We start from the raw sequence: 22,506 nt of genomic DNA, 5'->3' as shown, positions 1-22,506 counted from the left end.
ACCTGTACTGATTACATGTAATGACATGAATCGATCATTATTACCATGGCTGCTACAAAAGATCAGAAATAGTCCAGGTAGTGATTTCCAACATGAAGCACCCAAATTTTAGGACATATACAAGCAACAATGGGGCAATTCTGCAGTTATTAAAAAAAATTATTCTGATGACATAAGTAACCTTAAAGGAAAAAGAAAATCTACCCATAAGTCAGCACAATCTATTGAAAGTACCAAGTTTCATTGTTTTCACTGAAATTATAACAACCAGATATGATAACGTTAGTTATCAAAGTTTTCATTGGCAGTTGAAAGTATTTTTCATTTTAATTTTTTTTTCTTACAAAGGAAAATAAATTAGTCACTACTTCACAGATAATTTTGTGGTCTATGGTGGAAAAAAGGTCCTTAGAAGTAGGGAGGAAAAATGACTGCGACAAATCACTACAATACAAATTTCACTATTATCATGTCCATTTGGTAAAATTCTAAAATGACTGGCAGCAGAAGGGAGAGAGTAGGAGATCCAAGAAACTGGAATGATTTGTAAGGTATTAGTCCCTATTTTTCTGCATTATGCCCTGGAGCAGTAGATTCCAAAAAAATCTCCATGTATGTATATGTCAAAATATACTCTACTGTCATGTATAACTAAAGAAAACAAATTAAAAAAATACTACCACCTAGGTAGCTATATGCCAAACCAACTAAATCAGAATCCTTAGGATTGACAATGGAAAAAATAGGACATGGGTATCAATTATTTAAAGCTCCCCAGGTGATTATAATCAGCCTCCAAATTTGAGCAAACCTCAGTGATTAGAAATGTCTAAGGTAGCTTAACATTTTTTTCCTGTGTTTCTGGTAAGTTCTGTGAACCTTGGAATAGTTTTTTTTAAAAAAAATATATATAGTTCAAGATAAGAGAAATCTAGGGGCTGGAGTTGTGGCTCAGTGGTAGAGCGCTTGCCTAGCATGTGTGAGGCATTGGGTTTGATCTTCAGCACCAGAGAAAAGTAAATAAACAAAATAAAGGTATTGTGTCCATCTACTACTAAAAAATAATTTTAAAAAAAGATAACTCTAGTATCTCTTCTGATGAGTCTTCAGTGACTTTGTCAATTTGTCCAGCATAGTAATTATTACATTGTCTGCAGGAAGTTGAATGACAAGTCCTTTAAAAAATGAAGGAAACCAAGAATAGTACCTGATTTTCATCTTTTCTCAGTTAAACTTTATGTTAGTATAATATTCACTCCCTGATAAATCCTGAAGGAATCCTAAACTTTAGTGTTTCCACACTGTGTATATCTATTCAAACTTTATCAAACTTTTACTGTTAGTGTAGACAGTTATTCCTTTCATTTGGACGCATGGTTCTGTGATATGTATAGAATACCTAAAAATCTATTGTCTCTCTTCATCACTAAAAAGGATAAATAGTATGGCCACCTTGGCCATACTATTTGGCTTAAACCTTCTTTTTGGCTTTTAGTCAGTCAACCTTAAGACTAGGTCAATATAAGGATCATTATTGGCATCCCTGAATTTGTGTGTGATTAATGATTTTGAAATTGCATTGTTTTCATAATTCACAGTGACAAAACTAGTAACTACTAGACAAATCATGTCAGATTTATTATTACCTAAACACTCACTTTCAAATACATACATCCTAGATAAAATGAAGTAAAAGTGACCTTATGTGCATGTTTATCAATCAGAACTTCACAATTGATATCAATTCTCCTTTCTCCCTTTCTTTGTAGTTCTAAACATTTCAAGTCAGTTCCACACAATTCAGTATTGTTACTTACTATCTTTTATTATTCACTGTACTCACCTTATCTTCTCACAAGAGAGTTCTCTGAGGGTGGACATTATGTTTCTTTTGTATTGCCCACAGTGCCTAGCATAGTGGTGGTAATCTGATACATATTTACTATTTCTCTAAAACCAACAATGTTACTGGTTTTTTTGTCACAAATAAAATTTTCCTTCTTAATTTTAGGTTATTCTTAAAGTATCTAAAGTGAAATATACCAAGGCTTGAACAAATAAGTAGAAGTACTCAATAGAAGATAAGAAGTAATGTTTAGATCAGAAGAAAACAGTATTGTATTTAGATCTAAGATGCTGATGGTAAATCATTAACTTTCTTCATGTCTTTATCTAATGGATTCTGCAGTAATCAATAAAGTCAAAATAACAAAATAACAAAAAAAGTCAAAATAAATTAAAATAACAACACTAACCTGAAAGTTCGGATGAGATTTTTAAGTTGAGTGTAAATATCTCCTAATGTAATCTGAAGGGGACCCAAAAGTCCAGGCAATCTGAAAATTAAAAAAAGTTACATTTCTTTTATAATTTAATTTAATTATATAGAAACATATGTTGGATCATGCCTAACTCTGGATCTTCCAAAAGCAATAATGGCACTTAGGTGGAAATAGTCATGATTTTAAACAGTTAAACTAGATTACGACTGGTGAGAAGTCAAAAGGAAACATTTGATAGTAACTTTATACTCTGCTAGCTACAGAGTAAAGCACTGAAATGCAAAATCATTTTGGCCATCTGTATTTTGGTTTAGTTTTTCTTATCTGAAGAACAATTTGACAATATATCTTAACATTTTAATTGTGAATATTCTTTGAGCCAATAGTTTATAAAACATGGAAAGATATGATAAATGTTAAGTGAAAAATGCACACATAGCATTATCCCATTTTTATAAAAACGTAATGTTTTTGTATATGATAAATATTACATATCAAACATTTCATTCATTCTATGTTACAACAGAGGGAACCAAAGGGAATTAACATACATACACCATACATATATGTCAGGGATAAACATCAAAATATTAATGATTATTATTGAGTGGTGGGATTATAGATGATTTGAGTTTCATTTCCTTCTTTATACTATTTCTGTATTGTTAAATATTCTCCAACAAGCATTATCCTTTTAAAAAGTGGTCCAGAATAGAAAAGTAATAATAACATCATTATCGGTATGTATAATCTAACCCAGCTTTCAAAAATCTGTGTAACTAAAGTCAAAGATCTTCTGTACTGTGAATCAGGTAGTCTCTTATACTGCTTTATATATTAATATTGCACAGAAACATATATGCAAGTATGAAGATATATAAAAGGCAAAACTATTAACAGATTTACTGTATATGGAGGGCCTAACCCACAGCAGGTACTGCGTGAGTATTAAACATTTATTTAAAATGTAAAAATTACAGTAGTTCCTTTTGAATCAGTTTGTTATACATTACCAAATCAAGATACAAAGCAAATCAAAAAGGATTTCAAGTGTGGTTTCAGAAGTATATACTTTAAAGCAAAATTATCTTACTTCCTATTATATCACAAGTAATACTTGTAGTGATTTTAATGCTCAAAACATTATGACTTCCAGAAAATACATTTTTATTTTCAAACTACTACAAAATTAAGACTTCTCTTTATTTACAAGTTCTGAAACAATGATTGACACACTTTTCTATGTTTTCTGCTAAAGAAAAAACATGCAGCCTGAAAAGTTCAAGATAGCCCTCACATCTATGGAAAAAAGATTTCAATCCCTTTTCACAGAGAAACCAAAATAGCAATTTTTGTGTTATTTATGACTGGGCTAATTATAAGAAAAATCATTTCTGCCACAGGAAGCTTGAAGTGAAAAGTTGAGTTGAACAAAAAAAGTTGCTGAGTGTGAAATGATTCTATGAATATGTAGGTAGAGTGAGTTAACAGACCTTTAAAACTTTAAGAACCTCTTATTCACATATGAAATTAACATGACACATTAACCACAAATCAGTATTTAAATGGTCTAGCTTTGATAATTTTTCCCTGACTTCACTGGATTATTAAGAGGGAGTAAGGTAGTATAGAATCCATGGAGTTCCTCTGTGTCTTCTACATAAAATTTATTATTTCCTGGATATGATAACTTAAAAATATAAAATTTTCAAGTGAAGACATCCATGTAAATTTTTCCTATTTTTCAAAATGTTTAAAATTCAAAGATAGTATTTACAAATATGAACTCATAACATTAATTTTAAAATATTACAAAGCTGGGATGGCAATTATATACTTACACTTTGCTCAATTTTTCAAGAACGATTCGTTTTCTAATCTGGTTCTGGGAACTTGAATCTATCAGTGGAAAGGTGGATTCATGCTGAATCTCATTTTTCAACAAAACAAAAAAGAATAATGAATTGACATTCTTGTATAAGTAGAACAATAAACATTAAGCACAAAAGTTTACATCTGTGACATAAAAGGAAATAAACTAGACTTGAGATGTAAAAGATTTAAATTTGAGTATCAGCTCAGCTTGAGTCATTGCTTACTTGAGTCATTTGTTTTCTTTTGAAAGTTTTCTCATCTGTATAATAGGGTCATTAATACCTCCTTTATTAAATGAGAAAATGTATACAAAAGGATTCTGCAAACTGCTAAGTGCTATACAAGTGTGGGATTAAAAGACTAAAATTAGCAAATATTATAAAATATATTGTGGAAAGTTTTGCTTCCCAAAATGGCAGACAATATAATTCAAACCAATCCTTACTACAAGAACTGAGAAAACTGGGGAGGAAAGAAACACCCTTGCATTTGTTTTAAAGCATCAGAAAGCTAACAAGGCAGTAAAAATTGTGGGCTAACATTCTGGGGAAGGTGATTCAAGAGAGAGTATTAACTAATTCTGGAAGAGGTAATTTAGAAACCAAGAGCCTGACCAAATTTTCTAATAAAAATTAAATGGCCTGAATGAGGCCCTGGGTTCAAGACACAGCAGAGAAAAGCCAAGAGAGAGATCATATGGGTTGCAACCAGCAAGGCCATAGGGGCAGAGCAACACAAGTCCTTTGGAGGTAATATTGCCATGTACCCCAGATGCTGGATGTAGAGCTATAGAACATTTTTACCCGGTTGGAATTCAGGCTTGCTTTGGTCCCATCTCTTCTTCCTATTCCCACTTATCTCTTCTGGAATGGAAATGCTTATTCTGTGTCATTATATATTGATATATGTAATTTGTTTTTGATCTTGGTTCACAGTCAAGGGTTTGCCTTGAGTCTCAGATGAGATTTGGAATTTGCATTTTAGGCAACACTATAGCTGTTAAGTTGGAAATGGACAAAAATGTATTTTGCATTGTGAGATGGGCAAGAGCTTCTGAGGGATAGGGGTGGAATATTATGATTTGGCTATGTGGTGTCTCCCAAAAGTTCGTGCATGAGATAATGCAAGAAGGTTCAGAAGTGAAATGATTAAATTATGAGAGATATAAGTTAATCAATGAGTTAGTCCATTGATGTGGATTAGGTAAATTGAGGCAGGTAGGATATGGCTGGAGAACATATGTCACCGGGGATGTGCCTTTGGGGTTTATATTTTTGTCCCTGATTAGCAGAGGTCTCTTTGCTTTCTGGTTGCTATGTCCTGAGTTGCTTTCCTTTGCCACATGTTCTGCCTCACCTTGATCCCAAAGTTATGGAGCTGACTGTGCAGTAAACCTCTGAAAGCATGAGCCAAAATAAACTTTTCCTCCCCTAAGTTGTTCTTGTCAAATTTTTTTGGCACAGCAATGAGAAAGCTACCTAAAATAATAATGTTTAACATATCTGAAGAACAATGACAATGTTGAAAAGTTTGGCAGGGAACTAGAAACTATATAAAAGAGCCAAATGAAAATTACAGAACTGAAAAATACACTTAAAAGTAAGAAGTCAAATGGATAGGTTTAATAGCATAGTAGAAATGACTGATGAGAGAATACATCCAGGAAAATACCCAGAACGAAGCTGACACCCTCTGCAGTGCAAAGCATTAAAAAAATAAAGACACGGAAGATACAGTGAAAAGGACTAATGTCTGTGTGTGTGTGTGTGTATTTGTTGTTTTATTTGGTGCTGGGGCTTGCACCCAGAGTTACACTCCCAGTCCTTGAAAAAGACTAATATATCTGTAATTAGTACTAAGTACAGAAGAGAAGGAGAACAAGGTAGAAGCAGTGTCTTAAGAGATAATAATAGAACATTTCAGAAGTGGTGAAAACAAATCAAGTCACAGATTCAAATTTACAACAGCCAAAAGAAGAAAAAATACACAAAGGAATATAATCACAACTAAGTATTGTATAACTGATAATAAACAAAGACCAAAAAAAAAATCTTAAAAGTAGTTAGAGGTAAAAATAATTAGTTTTCAAAGTAGCTGCAATAAGAGAAAAGAAGTCAAAGGAAAAGAGAATGATATTTTTAATGGGATGAAAGAAAGTAACTGCTAATCTAGAACTCAATACTTAGAAAAATATCTTTCAAATGGTCAAGTAAAATAAAGAATTTTCTGATAAACAAAAATGAGAAAATTCATTAACAAACTGAGGCTAAAAGAAATAAAGAATTGGGCTGGGGAGATAGCTCAGCTGGTAGAGTGCTTGCCTTGCAAGCACAAGGCCCTGAGTTCGATCCCCAGTAGTGCAAAAAAAAAAAAAGGAGTTAAGAAATAAAGAATTCTTTTTTAGGCACAGGGCAACTGTTCATAGATGGATAAATAGTGAAGTAGGAAGGAATGAAAAATCACTAAAGTAATTAAATTGGGTAAATCCAACTGAGTATGAGCTACAAATAATTGTTAAATGTGTTAACTGTTATACTATTAATAAATTAATAATTTAAAATGTAGAGAGAAAATAATAAGCAATAGTAGCAATAGGTGATAAATGGAGTTAAATATTCTAAGGTATTAAATGTCCAAGAAGCGATGAACATATTAATTTATATTATCTTTAATAAGACAAGGATTCAGGTTTTAACCTTTAGGGTATCTATTTAATCATTAGTAAAAGAGTATATAAAAACAAGATAATACAGACTAATAGAATAAATCATGACAAACAACCCAAAAGAAAGCAAGAGAGAGGAGCTCAGTGGTAGAGCACTTGCCTAGAATGGGTGAGGCACTGGGTTGGATTCTCAGCACCACATTAAAAACAAATAAAAATTGAAGGTTAAATTCTTAAAAAGAAAGAAAGAAGTGGGAGTGTAGGAGAGGAGAAACCCAGGACACGTGGTATATAACTCAAATATATCAATTATGACATTAAATGCAAATGACTAAATGGCAAAGATTATTGGTCTGGACACAATCCTTGAAAACACTAACACAGGAAGGTTAACAAAGCTAAGTGTATGGGAAAAAAAAGCAATAGAGAGAAAGGTTATTCCATAATAACAAGAGGTTCAACTAACCTCAAAGACACACAATCTTATGTCTACACCCAACAACAGTCTCAAAGTATTAAAGGCAGGGCTGGGGCTGTGGCTCAGCAGTAGCATCCACGCCTAGCATAAGTGGGGCCCTGGGTTTGATCCTCAGCACCACACAAATTAAATAAAATAAAGGTATTGTGTCCACTACAACTAAAAATAAATATATACTTAAAAAAAGTAATAAAGGCAAAGAATTAAAATAGAAATTAAAAGGAGAAATAACCCATAATTACAGTGAAATTTTAATTCGACTGTTACCAACTGAGAGAATGAACAGATTAAAACACAAAAAACAATAGTGCTTCTCAAATGTTAATACACATATATATCCTCTGGGAAGCTTGTTAAAAAGCAGATTCTTATTTGGTAACAAGCTCCTAGGTGATGCTGATGGTACTATGGATCACACTTAGTATAATACCACATTGTATTATTTGTGTTTCAGAAAATTTTCATAAAGAAAGTTTTTAAAAAACCATAACAAAACAGTTAAATGTGTAATACTCTAAAGATTTAAGGAAATAACATCAATTTTACTCAAATTCTTTCAGAAAAGGAATATTTTCCAACTTTTTACTAAATGATTATAACCAAACCTTGATATTATAAAAAAGGAAAATTATAGGTTCTATCAGGTATCTTAATTCTGATTCATTTTTCACCTTTTCTTTTTAACCCTTCCATTTTCAGAAGGGTGAACTGTGAGCTGCCATTAATGGGTTTCCTGGTTCTCTGGCTTTTATTTGGGCTTTGCAAATGGAGAACAAGAAACTGAATGACAGAGGAGAATCACATGAGGGAAATGACCTGACTCCTCTTCCCTCTAGGTCCACTATATATATAACTTCCTTGATCCAACACCTGGAGATCAAGTCTGGCTTTTTCCCTTCAGATTCAGGAACGGTGAGGGTTGCCAAAGTAGACCACATTTTTTTTTTTTTTTAAACAGTCTCTATTAATCCTCAAATTACTTAATTTGACCCTCTGTTTTATGACACCATGACTGATTCACTGACCAATCTCACTCAGTGTAAAGATATATGCAAAAATATGGAAGCCAATATTAGGAGACCAAATTCTATATTATATAAAAAAGGTTATCAGAGCTCAATCAAGTTGATTTTATTATAAGGATGTAAGGTGGATTTAATAGTAAAAATAAATGCAATTATGAGAAAAATCTCTCAAATGACCATCTTAAAAAGCACATGAAAAATACCTAGTAAGATTCGATATCCACTCATGATAATAATTATTAGTGAACTAGAAACAGAAGGAAATATCAATAAACAGTTGAAGGGGAATCCATAAGTAAGTTTAAATAAAAATACTTAGTGGTAAAATATTTAAAGCATTGCTCTGAGACAGAATGAGACAAAGAAACCCAATGTCCTGGATGTCTAAACCAGTGGAATAAGGCAAAAAAAAAGAAACACTGGGAATAAGGATTGGTATGGAGGGGGGAAAAATGCTGGTGACTGAACCCCCTCATGTATGGTATGCAAGCACTGTACTACTGAGTTACACCCCAGCCCAAAAGATAAATTATTAGTACTAATTATCATAAGTTATCATAACTCATAATTTAAGTAGTCTAACACAGGGTCAATACATGAAAATTGATTTTCTACATAAAAGCTATTTAGGAAAAAAAATTTTAATGATATCATTTACAATATCATATAGGAAGCAGATACTTAGGAATAAGTGAAACAAAACATGTTTAAGATCTCTATGTAAAAACCATGATTACTAAACAATGTTAAAGCAGATTTTAACAAAAGGAAAGTCATACTTGTTCACAAGTTGAAGACTATACTGTAAAGACGTCAATTCTCTCCAAACTGATTTACATACAAATTAGATGTGACCCCAATAAAAGTCCCAGCAGTTCCCCTCCCAATCTGTAATGTGATAAACTGATTTTAAAATTTATAAGGCAAAAAAAAAAGAGAACAGTCAGGGCAATCTTTAGATGGAGGGATCTATCATATATTAAAACTTACTATAAAGCTACCATAATCAGCATAGTTTTAGCTCAGAGGTACAGAAATAGACCAATTAACCCACACATTTATAAACATTTTATTTTGACAAGGTTCACACCATAGCTGTAGAGCAGTGGGGAAAAGGAAACTCATTTTAATACACACTATGGATAAACTGGATATCCATTTGGGAAAGGAATGACATCCAACCCATACTTCTCAAGAAAACAAACTCACTTCCAGATGAAGGACAGTTCTACATATGAAAACAATAAAGCATCTAGAAGGCGAAACAATGTGGACTAAGCAAATATTTCATAAAAATGTTACTAAAGGGAATGATTAAAACACTGGAGTCAAGAGACAGAAAGGGTAAGTCTCAGAGTGAAAGACATCTATAGTACATATAACTGAAAAAGAGCTTGAATCCTGGACATATAAAGAATTTCTACAAATCAGTTTTTAAAAACCCAGATATTTTAATAGGTAAATGGAAAAAAAGACTTCAACAGGTACTTCATAAGACTCTCCAAATGGTCAATAAGCAACTGTTTAAAGCAATGAACATGGAAGTGCTCTACTCATTAATCAGACAAATGTACTATAACATCAAGCAATAGTACCAGAATGGCTAAAACTAACAATAGCAAATGCCAGTAAAGAAGAAAGTAAAGGAACCCTCAGACACTGATAATATAAACCTGTACAACCATTTTGAAAAACTGGCATTATTTAATATAATTGCATATATGCATATTCTGTGACTTAGCAATTCCAATACTAGACACATATCCTTCAGAACTGCATGCAAATTAGAAGCCAGACATATAAGAAAGTTCATTACAGCACATTTTATAATAGCCCTAAACTGGAAACAGTCTAAATGTCCACTGACATTAAAAAAAAAAAAAAAATGTGGTAGTCCCCCTTATCCAGGATCTCACTTTCCATGATGCCCATTACCTGTGGTCAGTCATGGTATAAAAATATTAAATGGGGGCTGGGGTTGCGGCTCAGTGGTAGAGCACTTGCCTAGCATGTGTGAGACACTGGGTTTAAATGAATGAATGATGAATGAGTGAATAAAATAAATAAATATTGGAGCTACTTAAAAAATATTAAGTGGAAATTTTCAGAAATAAAGAAATGGTTAAGTTTTAAACTGTGCACTGTTCTAAGTAGTATGATTTTGCTCTATCCAGCACAGGATGTGAATCATCCCTCTTTCTGGCATATCCAGATTACATATGCTACCCTAGCCTGTTTGTCACTTAGTAGTCGCTTGATTATGAGGTAGACTGTAGTGGTACTGCAGATCTTGTAATCAAGTAACCCTTATTTTACTTAATAATGGTCCCAAAGTGCAAGAGTAGTAATGGAGCAAATCAATTTAAGACAAAGAGAAGCTGTAAAGTACTTAAGTGAAAAGGTGAAAGTTCTGAACTTAAGAAAAAAAAATTGTGTGCTAAAATTGTTAAGATCTATAATAAGAACAAATCTTATTTGCAAAATTATGAAGAAAAATGAAATTCACACTACTTTTGCTGTCATGCCACAAACTGCACAAGTTATAGCCACAGTGCATGTAACTGCTTAGTTAAGATGGAAAAGGCTTGTGATTAGAACGAGAAACAGAACCAAGAAACAGAAAATGTGTTCTGAGAGCAACTTATTGTGCTATAAAGCATGGAGCCTATACGAGTACTTTAGCAAGCATCTCCTAAAACGAGTGACACCAAGCCATTTACTGTAAATAAGGGATGGCAAGACAGATTCAGGGATAGGTTTGGAATGACCAATATAAAAGTTACTGGAGAAGGTGCATCTGCCAAAGAAGAAACCTGCTGCCACATTTTCAGCAGAGTTAGGAAGAAAGAATGTCATTAAAAGCAAGTTTTAAATTGTTACAAAACAGTACTTTTCTGAAAAAAGATGCCTACCTTCCTAAAAGTGCACAGGTGGCACCAGTGCATAAAACACTGAAGGACAGATTACTTTGGCACTATGTGGCAATGCTGTAGGGCATATAATAAAGCCAACTTTAATGTACAGAGCCAAGAACCCATCTGCTCTCAAAAAGAAAGCAAAAGTTATCTGCCCTTCTTCTCGTAGCACAATCAGAAAGTGTGGGTGGTGGACATCTTGTTTGTGGGATGGTTTCAACTGACACTACATCTAAGAAAAAAAAAAAAGGCTTAGAAGAGAACAGGTTGGAATTTAAAATCCTATAAATAAAAGACAATGCGCCTGCCCATTTGAATTTGTTTGCCCTGAAAATGGAAATGTTACGGTTGTGTGGTTGTGTTTTTACCTGGAGATAAAACCTCATGGTTTCAGGTCCTTCACTAGGGCATTATTTGATTTCCTAAGGCCAGATACACCCTGGCAGTTGACCTGGTATTTGATCATCAATTGATGCAGACCTTAATCTGGACATATTATAGTCCTGGAAATCATTTGCTATTGCTGACTTAATAACATTCATCAAAGCTATAATAAATGAGTAAAAGCCAGAAATTATAAATGCCTGCTGGAGGAAATGACAGACTGAAGCTGTAAATGATTTTAAAGGCCCTTCAAGGATTGATGAATTTAGGAAAATCATTCATATGGTAAAGGCAAGTTGGTGGAGAAGGATTTTTCAACATGTTTAGTGAAAAAATGGAAACAATGAAAGCTACAAAAAAGTACTAACAAATGAGGAAGAACTTGTTGAATCATCTAAAGAACAAAAGGAAGATGAGGAAATGGAAGTAGAATCAGCAATATGGTCATTACTAAAATTTGCTCAAGTGTTTCAAATTGCACAAACATTAAAGGACAAAATTAGGGATTATGATCCTTGGATGGAACACAGCATTAAAGTCACCTTTGTGATTGCTGAAGGATTGCAACCTCTGCAGCCACACTTCAATGAGTTGAAGAGACAACTTGGGATTTTAACGTTCTTCCAAAAGGTTTCAGCAAAAGATACTTTCAAGTATCAAAGATCCCTAACCACTGACATCACTATGACCTGATGATCCAGGATCACCCAAAACAGGTGATTCTCTTAACATATTGTCAGAAGGCCAAATGTAGTCTAGCACTAGTTCACTTCATCTCATCATATGGGCACTGTATCATTTCTCATCATCATAAGAAAGGTGAGTACAGTACAAGATATTTTGAGAGAGACTACATTCAAATAACTTTTATTATAACATAATTTTTATAAGAACATAAATAGCATTTATGGTTTGTAACTTTTTATAACTTTTATATTATTATAATTACATAATTATTATAAATGTTCTATTTTATTGTCATTGTTGCCAATCTCTTCATGTACAATTAGACTTTCTGTTTGTTTTTGTGGTGCTGGGGATCGAAGCCAAGGCCTCATATGCTAGGCAAGTCCTCTACCACTGAGCCACATCCCCCAATCAGACTTTATCATAAGTATGTGTGTTTAGGAAAAAACATAATACAGAATTTCATTTCTGGCATCCACTGGGGAATGGAGGGAAAACTGTATTTATATAAGAGAATACTACACAGCAATGAAAAGAATAAACTACAGCTACATGCAACAATACAAATGGATCACAATGATAATATTGCATAAAACAAGTGGGATACCCAAGAGTATACTGTTCAAAAATTGGTAAATCTGTGCTATAATAGCAGCCAATAATTTTATAAAGAGGTAAGATTTGGAGCAGACATAAATGGAGTAAATAGTTTACTTACAATGAATTTGGTCTGAGTAGTGACTGTGTGGGTGTGTTCACATGATTAAATATTCAATAAGTTATACCATTTACTGTTTGCATTATAGGTCAATGAAAGCTTTAAAATGTTATGCAACAGAGGAAAACTTGTACATTTCGGGTATCAGGTTTTTCTTTTTAAGGCTTACTAGCACAAAAATGATAAAACATGATACACAATGTAAGAGAGACCAATGTTTCTCTCAGTTTAATAAAAGTTTTCAATGCTATCCAATAATATAGTTGATGTGATTTTAAGTATGGTGCTAGACTAGGAGAAACACACAAAGAAATTTTTAAATTTTTGCTACATTCTCACTTCTACCCCCTTTCCAAATATCCAAAGTATTTTTTAAACTTAGAGCTATATTTGCTGAGAAATCTTCGGTAACGAAGTTTTGTGGTAAAAACATACCCATTCTTCTTCATGACAAATGACTTCATTTCTCAAACAAGACCTATCAACCAAATATGGGTAACAGAAATACTAAAAGGTCCTTCCTAAACCTTGGCAGATATATTCAGTCTCTACATATATCTATCTACTACGTACCAACTACATGTCACACACTGTGATAAATGCTTTACATACGTTACTTTTAAAACAACTGAGTAAGGGAAGCAATTAATAGTCCTATTTACAGATGAGCAAACAGACTCAAGAAACTAACTTTTCCTAAAGCTAGTAAATGACACAGCAGATATTCAAATCTAGGTCTGTCTGAAGGAACTCCTCCCATTTTCCATATCCATTTTTCCCAAAAAGTCTCTTTATTATATTATTTTCATCTATAACATTTTAAATGGCATGCTGGCCAAATATTATCCAAATACTTTATTATTCAACAAGTTAAGTTTATGCTATTGCATACAATCCCAATGTAAATAAAACAAAAACACCACATGGAGAAATCTCCAACAATACAAACCAACAAAGAAAAAAGCTTCTTCAGAGAGTTTACTTATCAAATGAAGAACTGGGCTTTTGTTGTTTCTGTGGTGCTAGGAGTTGAACTCACAGCCTCATGCATGCTAGGCATGCTCTACCAGTTTGAAGAAACCTGGTTTAATGTTTCACCTTTCTAGGCTAATTTTACATTAGAGAGAAATACTACACAATTTATGAAAATTTACTAAGAGAAAACTTCAACTCATTTGTAACACTATAATGCCAATAGTGGAGACGGCATTTTAAACCAAAAAGACAATCTCAAAGAAACTTTTAGTGGGCTGGGGATGTAGTTCGGTAGTAAAACCCTTGTCTGACATATGTAAGGCCCTAGGTTTAATTCCTAGTATTGCCAAAAAAAAAAAAAAAAAAAACCCATAATCAATACTTTTTGAAAATTTAACAAGAACTCTTTAATATTCTTCTTTCTGCTCCAAGATTTGTTATGATGACTTTTCCAAATGTTAGCAGCCTGGAAAAACTGATCATTATGAGACTCATCATTATGATACTCATCATTGAGACATACCTCTTCCAAGTCTTGTGATTTGGTGGTTTCTTCATTCAAAACATATCGTCCTCTATAAAACTCCCTGATCCTTAGATTTAATGTTTCAGTTTCTTTTTTCAAGTTCTCATAACTTGGCAGTGGTTTAATGGCTGCATCTGAGCCTCTGAAAGGTAAAGATTCACCCAGGCTATTCTGAGATTCCACCAAGACAGGGGAATGACTATCTGGGGGAGAGTTTATGTCATCTTCATCAAGTTCTTCATTAACCAGAGAGGCTGGACAGGATTTCAGACACACAGAAGCATAGTTCTGGCCATATAAAAACTTCAAAGTTTCTTCTGTCTTCCATTCAATCAAAGTCTCTCTTAGAATTTTAAGTAAGTTCATCTTTGCAACTTCAGGACACAACTGCATGGAATTACAGGCTGGCTTAGAAATTTGGTTTGATTTGGCAAATTTGGTCTTGAAATGATCAGCACTTTTTTTACTTATGCCTACAAAAGTTATTTCTGACATGTATTTATTCTCAAAATTTCCTGAAGTTTTTAATCTTTCATGCAAAGGACTATATGAAGAAATCTGAGGGTTTACTTTCTGTAAAGGAAGTTCACAAGCAACAGCTTTCTCCTGACAATCTAATCTACAATTGCCTAACTGCTCAGTGATGTCTACTACTGTCTGTTCTTTGTCTCTGTGTTTGGAGTTAGCTTTTTGACCAACTTTCTTTTTCATTATGCTTTTTTGGTGCAACTGTGGCCTTGTACCCATTGCATTTGGTTTGTTTCCTGGTAGAATGGAGGAAATAAAGTCTTGCTCATTATCACTGGTACAATCACTACAAGTGCTAGAAGAACTACATTCATATTGCTCTTCAAAATGACCAGGATTATCAATATCTGATGTTTTAATGGCTTTACTGCATAACTGTACTTCCTCTCCTGAATGGCCACTGTAAAAGGAAAGATAAAATAATTATAATGGGAAAGTTCCATGATACTTTTACTTTGTAACTTTCAAGGTAGCAATTTTTATTTCTTAGGCATAACCTTGTTTATAGACTCCAATATATACATTTTAGAAGAAAGCTACATTTATTATATCTAATATGTATTTGATATAGCTCTCCTTCCACCTTTCTTCCTTTTGCTTGTTCCTCTAATTTTTGAGTTGTCAAAGGAGTCCAGGAAAATGAAAAAAAAAATTTTTTAATAAGTCTGTTCTACTGAATTATTTTGATTTTTACTTGCTGTTTTTGTGACTATTTCAGTAGCTTTTAAAAAATAGGTTTTTCTCTTGAAAATTTCATTACTAGGCACTCAAAAAATATAATTACAGGAACTTTGTGAACTCTGATAAAAAGAGATGAGTAAATGCTTTCCAATTCTGGTTGATCATCATATAACAGAACATTCCACAGAATAAAAAAAATAAAATCATAACAGACTGTAAACTTGAAAAAAAATCAACATTTTTCAATAGAAGATAAAATTTGGAAAGATAAAATTTGAAAATCCAGAGTTACAATGGAATGCTAACAATAAAAGAATCATTTTCCCTGTTGCTAAGATTTCCAATTTTCAGATTAGATTTGTATAAGATAAAGAAATATGGAAGAGTAAAGGCAAAGAGTAGCTTTGCTAATCCAGCTTGAGACAAACAAGGATAGATAAACAGTTGTTCTCAAGCAAACACATATTAGAACTTTAAAAACATTCAGATGAGAAAGTTTCTGGGTTAAGAAACACACCTGGGGGCTGGAGCTGTAGCTCAGTGGCAGAGCGCTTGCTTTGCATGAGTGGGCACTGTGTTCAATTCTCAGCACCACATATAAATAAATAAAATAAATAAAATAAAGGTCCATCGACAACTATAAAAATATTAAAAAAAAAAAAAAAAAAAAAAAAAAACCTTGGGGAAGTGTAAAAGAAAAAAGTTGAAAGTTGAAAGCAAGATTATGGATGGGAAAAAATGGCAATTTTTCCCACATTAGATGTAATTTTTTGTTAAAATTTAATCTATATAACAAGGAAATTATCTCCTGGATAAGAAAAAAGTATAATTAAAAAAAAAAAAAAAAAAAAAAAAACGGGCTGGGGCTGTAGTTGAGTGGTAGAGTACTTGCCTCTCATGTGCAAGGTACTGTGTTCTATCCTAGGCATCACATAAAAATAAAGAAATAAAGATAAAAAAAAAGCAGTTCAACTGTCATATTATTTCATACTTTTTCATGGAATTTTAAGGCAATTAAATTTTTTCTATACTAGTTTGAAGCTATAAAGATATATACCAATAAATATCTTACTTGTGCTCAATACTATGTGACTAAGGTTGTGACTAAAACCAGGAACCTTTATTCTGAGAGTTACAGAAAATGTTTTGAGAGATGTTCATGGTTGGACAAGCAATACTATGAGGGTTTAAGGGGAAAAAAAAAAAATCACAGCCCGAAAGTTATACTAATGCTTTCAAATAATTAAAAACTGATACATAAATGCTTTGATCCTATAAATCATAAAATTCTTTCAATGAATGTAATTAGTACAATCCAGCTGACAAACTCAGTATCTGAGATACAGGCTGTGTTTGTATCATATTTCAACAGGTTCAATTAGACCTCCTCAGCTGTACAATAAATCAGAGATCAAACTCATCATCTTATCATCACTAAATAAAAAAGCTGAACATGTCAAATATTTTTTTGTGTGAGCTAGAATACGATACTTAAAATGTATCAGCACAGGAAGTCCAAGAGCTCATATCACCTGGTTCACTCCTAACGTTTCTATTAACATGATCACTATAGAGAATGTAAGTGATACTGATTTAACCATACCTTTGTCCTTCCTTCAGCAGCTGAAAAACAGGATGCCTGACAAAAACACAAAAATAAAAAATTGAAGGCAACTGACAAGTCAAACACTTTCAAGAGTTTATTTTAAGCGCATTAGGTAAAAAATACAATTAGAAGAGTTCATTTATTTAAGAAAAAAGAACAAAGTACTATGAAACTCTTCAACAAGAAATCTGAGTTAGGCTGGGGATATAGCTCAGTTGTTCAAGTGCTTATCTCACATGCACAAGGCCCTGAGTTCAATCCCCAGTACCTCAAAAAACAAAAACAAAAAACCCAAAAAAACAAAAACAAATAAACAAACAAACAAAAAAAAAAAAAAAAGAAAGAAAGAAAGAAAGAAAGCTGAGTTAGTCTTTTATCCAACATTTGTTTTCAGTACTAAGTTCAAATTTCTTTTACTAACCTGGACAAAAGCAAATCTCTCTATTCTGTAAATTCCAGAGTTGTCACTATCTGTATAATTAACATATCATATACTTCTTTATGGCCTACTACCAGAACTATTATCTATGTTTTACTTTTCATATGCTTAATTCTGATTTAACTAGGCTACAAGCTCCTTGAGGGCAGAGGACTATGTTCATAATTCTGTATATCCCTTCTATAGTCATTAAAACATTGCTTTAATTTCCAAGATGCAGTTACACTGTATGAACTATATAGATCAAGTAATTTAATTTAACTTTCAGGAAAAAAAAATGGCTATGCAACACCAGAAATCATATTTGGCCATTATAGGTATTAAAAAGGGAGAAAAAAAGCTCTTATAAGGCTAACGAGAAGCAAACACAGCAAATTCATGAGAAAAGGAAATATCTATAAAATACTCCTGAAGAGACTCAGAAAAACAGCCTTCTTTTTTTTTCTAGTTGTACATAATGGTGGGATTTGTTGTTACATACTCGTACATGCACACGATACAATTTGGTTAATATCATTCCCCAAAATTTTCCCTTTCTTTTCCCTCCTTACTCCTCTGGTCTCTTTCCTTTATTCTATTGATCTCCTTTTGATTTTCAGGAGGCCCAACCCTGCATCTTTTCCTTTTTCTTCTTTAGTTTTCACATATGCGAGAAAACATACAACCCTTGATCTTTTGAGTTTGGCTTATTTTGCTTAATGGTCTTGAGTTCCAGCCATTTACTGCAAATGACAATTTTATTTTTCTTTATGGCTGAATAAAATTCCATTGTGTACATATGCCGTATTTTCTTTATTCATTCTTTGATGGACAGGTTGGCTATTGTCAACTGTTCTGCTATAAACATGGGTATGCATGTATCTCTATAGTATGCTGGCTTTAATTCTTTAGGATAAATACCAAGAAGTGGTATAGCTGGGTCATATGGTGTTCCATTACTAGTCTTCTGAGAAGCCTCCATACTGATTTCCACAGTGGCTGTACTAATTTACAATCCCAATAGCATAAAAGTGTTCCTTTTTCTTTACATTCTCTCCAGCATTTCTTTTTAAAAAAATTTTTTTAAATACCTTTTTTTTAAAAATTACTTTACTTTTATGTGGTACTGACGGTGAACCCAATGCCTTACACAAGGTAGGCAAGCACTCTACCACTGAGCTACAATTGCAGCCCCCCTTGTATTTTTTAATTTTTAAATTTTAAAAAATTTGTTCTAATTAGTTATACATGACAGTAGAATGCCATTTCAACTCATCACACAGAAATGGAGCACAACTTCTTATTTCTCTGGCTGTACATATTGCAGTCACACCGTTTGTGCAATCATACGTGTACCTAATATAATAATGTCTGTCTCATTCCTCCATCCTTCCCATCCCACCCTTTACCCCTCCCCTCCCTCCCTTCTGCCCAAATCAAAGTTCCTCCATTCTTCCCTAGCTGCCCCGCAAAGGACTTAAAATCAGCATACTACAGTGATACAGCCACATCAATGTTTAGGAGCTCAATTCACAATAGGTAAACTATGAAACCAACCTAGAAGCCCTTCAACACATGAATGGATCAAGAAAATATGGTATATATACACAATGGAATATTACTCAGTCTTAAAGAAGAATGAAATTATGGCATTTGCAGGTAAATGGATGGAGCTGGAGAATATCATGCTAAGGGAAATAAGCCAATTACAAAAAACCAAAGGCCAAATGTTTTCTCATTTGTGTTCTTGATGGCTGCCATTCTAACTGAAATCTCAATGTAGTTTTGATTCACCTTTCCCTAACTCCTAATGATGCTAAACATTTTTTCATATATTTGCTGGCCATTTGCATTTCTTCTGAAAAGTGTTTGTTTAGTTCATTTGTCCATTTATTAACTGGGTTATTTGTGGTTTTGGTGTTAAATTTTTTGAGTTCTTTATATATTCTAGATGTTAATCCTCTGATAGAAGAGTAGCTAGCAAAGATTTTCTCCCACTCTGTGTTTTCTCTTCACGTTCTTGTTTCCTTTGCTGTGCAGAAGCTTTTTAATTTGATGCAGTTCCATTTAATAATTCTTGGCATTATTTCCTGAGCATTAAGGGTTCTACTAAGAAAGTCATTGCTATGCCTAAATGTTGGAGTATTGACCCTATGCTTTCTTCTAGGAGTTAAAGCCAGGGCCTTATGCATGGTAGGTAAGTTTTCTACCACCGGGCTACATCTCCATCACCCCAAGGTATCTTCTAAAGACTGCACAACAGATTAAAAAAAAAAGAAACAAACAGGGTGGTGGGGGGGAGGAAAAAATAACAGAATGAATCAAAACACCACTACCCTATGTAAATGTATGATTACACAAATGGTATGGCTCTACTTCATGTACAGAGAAACAAACTATAATCCATTTGTTTACAATAAAAATAAAATAAAGAAAGAAACATAAGGGCTTAGATGCACACTGCAGAGAAGCTAATATTCTGAACACAAAACGGATTGAAAGACTCAAAACAGAGGTTCATTAAAGGTGGTGATATAACAAAACTTTCATTTAGAAAGTCAAGTTAAACAAATAGATGGGATCAGAACTCTTGAATTATGACATTTCAAGGCTGACAGTCAAAAATATCAGAGTTGAGGGCTGGGGATATAGCTCAGTTGGTAGAGTGCTTGCCTTGTAAGTACAAGGCCCTGGGTTCCATCCCCAGCACCGCAAAAAAAAAAAAAAAAAAAAAAAAAAAAAAAATTACATTGCTTGGACAGTGACTAGCCTTGACTACTTCAGGGATATTTATAACTTCTACTAAGGGCTTTTGGGGCCTAAATATTATGTTAATATTCACAACAGAGTGTTTTACTATCTGTTGACTACTTCCCAACTCTATTTCCAGTTCTCTTACTCTTCCTATCTTACATCACTATAGCCATTCTCACTGCAATTATTAAGGTTCAGCACCATGCAGTTGTCTAACATTTAGTCCTATAGGGAGTCTGAGTACTACTGTAGGGAAGAAAATATGTGTAGAAGCCAGGAACAGTGGCACATGCCTATAATCCCAGCGGCTTGGGAGACTGAGGCAGGAGGATCTCAAGTTCAAAGCCAGCCTCAGCAATTTAGCCAGGCCCTTAGCAAGACCTTGTCTTAAAATAAAAAATGAAAATAGGGCTGGGGATGTGACTCAGTGGTTAAGTGCTCCGGGGTTAACAATCCCTGGTATCAAAAAAGAAAGAAAAAAAAATACACATAGATACAGTATTTAATGGGATTCTCACACCTTATGGCTAACTTACACATAGAGATTTTTTTGAGATGAGGGTCTCATTTTGTTGCCCAGGCTGGCCTCCAACTTCTGAGTCTCCTGCCTTAGCCTCCCAAATTGCTGGGATTATAGACACAAGTTACCATGCACAGAGTATTCACCATTTGACAAATTCCTTCCAAAATCAAATTCTGAACTGTAAGTATGAACTATGCTGGGCATGCTAATAGAAATAGGTTCCTATTCTTAAGGATCTTATGATTTAGTAGGAGAGAAATACATGTTCTAAGAGCTTTCCAAATATTAATCCTCATAATAACGAAGCAGCTACTACTGTCATCCCCACGTAAGAGATAAGGAAACCAAGTATTAAAAATGAATGTGATTTGTCCCAAGTTACACAGTAAATGATGATGCCAGGAATCAAACCCACACAATAAAACTCATAATAATTACACTGTTGACCACAAAGTTTAGCCTCTCAAGCTGAAAAAATTTATAGAAAATAACATCATTGGAATAAAACAGTGGTAGACATGTCCAAGGAATACTCTGGATATTTGATCCCTTTACGTTTTGTGATAGATGAATGTGTGAAGACAGCAACTTGTAGGTAAGACAACAATACTGGAATGGTGGTAATACAAGGAAATACTATCATCATATAAGAAACTTTGGACTGAATATAAATAACTACTGTTCAGAGAACTCCATATTCCTTCTCTAAAGGGTCTGTTTTTCTATGTTAAAAATTGGATCATGTACATTTTCATTTTAAACTTTTTATTAAATAAACTTTTGTAACAATCAAGAAAAATAACACTTTGATTATATAATTCAAGAGAGTATGAGATACATGAATTGCTACAGGAAATTAGAGATGAAGGAAAAACTTCCTGTTGAGCCAATCAATAAAGTTTCTGAGAGGAATCATATAAATTTTGCTTATATAGATAGATACAGACAATCCTAGAACTCTCACTCAGGGATATTATCCACATACTATTTTTTTTCTTTTTCGAAACATAATTATGCTTACATCTACCCTATCTCTTAAAAAACAAACAAAACCCAACCCTATCCTTCAATCAAACAGTCCACTAGCCCTTTTCTTTTTTTCTATAAAGGAGATATTTCCTTTGGTACATTTATATATGTATATAACATGATGCTATTAGAGTCATTCCATGCCACTACCCTATTCATTACAAGCTTTCTTTAGGGAAGTTTATACTCATCATTTTCAATTCCGTGTCTCTTATCTAGTAATCAACCCTCTGTCTCCTACAGTCTGTTCTCATTACTACCCTGAAATGGCTCTTGCTAAGATCACCAACTGATATAGGACTGGATATTTTTCAGTTTCTTTTCTTTTCTGAAGTGGGGGGTGGGAATCAATATGAAAGGAGATCTTAAATGAGGAAAAATAGAAATAAATCATAAAGCAAGATCTTGGAGAGAGAATGGAATCAGTAACAAAAAGG

The 22,506-nt window shown here is 33.3% G+C and overlaps 1 protein-coding gene across 6 annotated transcripts in view; it reads right to left on the bottom strand.

Annotated features, from left to right (window-relative positions):
• Window positions 1-22,506, bottom strand: part of RPAP2 (RNA polymerase II associated protein 2) — a 100,568-nt gene that overhangs the window by 62,773 nt on the left and 15,289 nt on the right. For 5 of the 6 annotated variants that reach the window (XR_013765360.1, XM_079148828.1, XM_079148827.1 and 2 more), the window contains 4 exons: window positions 17,343-17,378; window positions 14,528-15,458; window positions 4,124-4,212; window positions 2,256-2,336 (listed from right to left, as the gene is read on the bottom strand). Coding sequence is in view for 5 of the 6 variants with exons in the window: in XM_079148828.1 (XP_079004954.1) it covers window positions 2,256-2,336; window positions 4,124-4,212; window positions 14,528-15,458; window positions 17,343-17,378 (1,137 nt within the window). In the remaining variant the exon portion in view is untranslated. The remainder of the gene's footprint in view (window positions 1-2,255; window positions 2,337-4,123; window positions 4,213-14,527; window positions 15,459-17,342; window positions 17,379-22,506) is intronic. The other variant, XM_079148829.1, reaches the window with a different exon arrangement.

This window comes from Sciurus vulgaris (assembly GCF_902686455.1).
Source record: "Sciurus vulgaris genome assembly, chromosome: 1".
Classification (NCBI taxonomy): domain Eukaryota; kingdom Metazoa; phylum Chordata; class Mammalia; order Rodentia; family Sciuridae; genus Sciurus; species Sciurus vulgaris.
The sequence above is the reverse complement of the archived record's forward strand: the minus strand, read 5'-3'. Positions and strand labels throughout refer to the sequence as shown.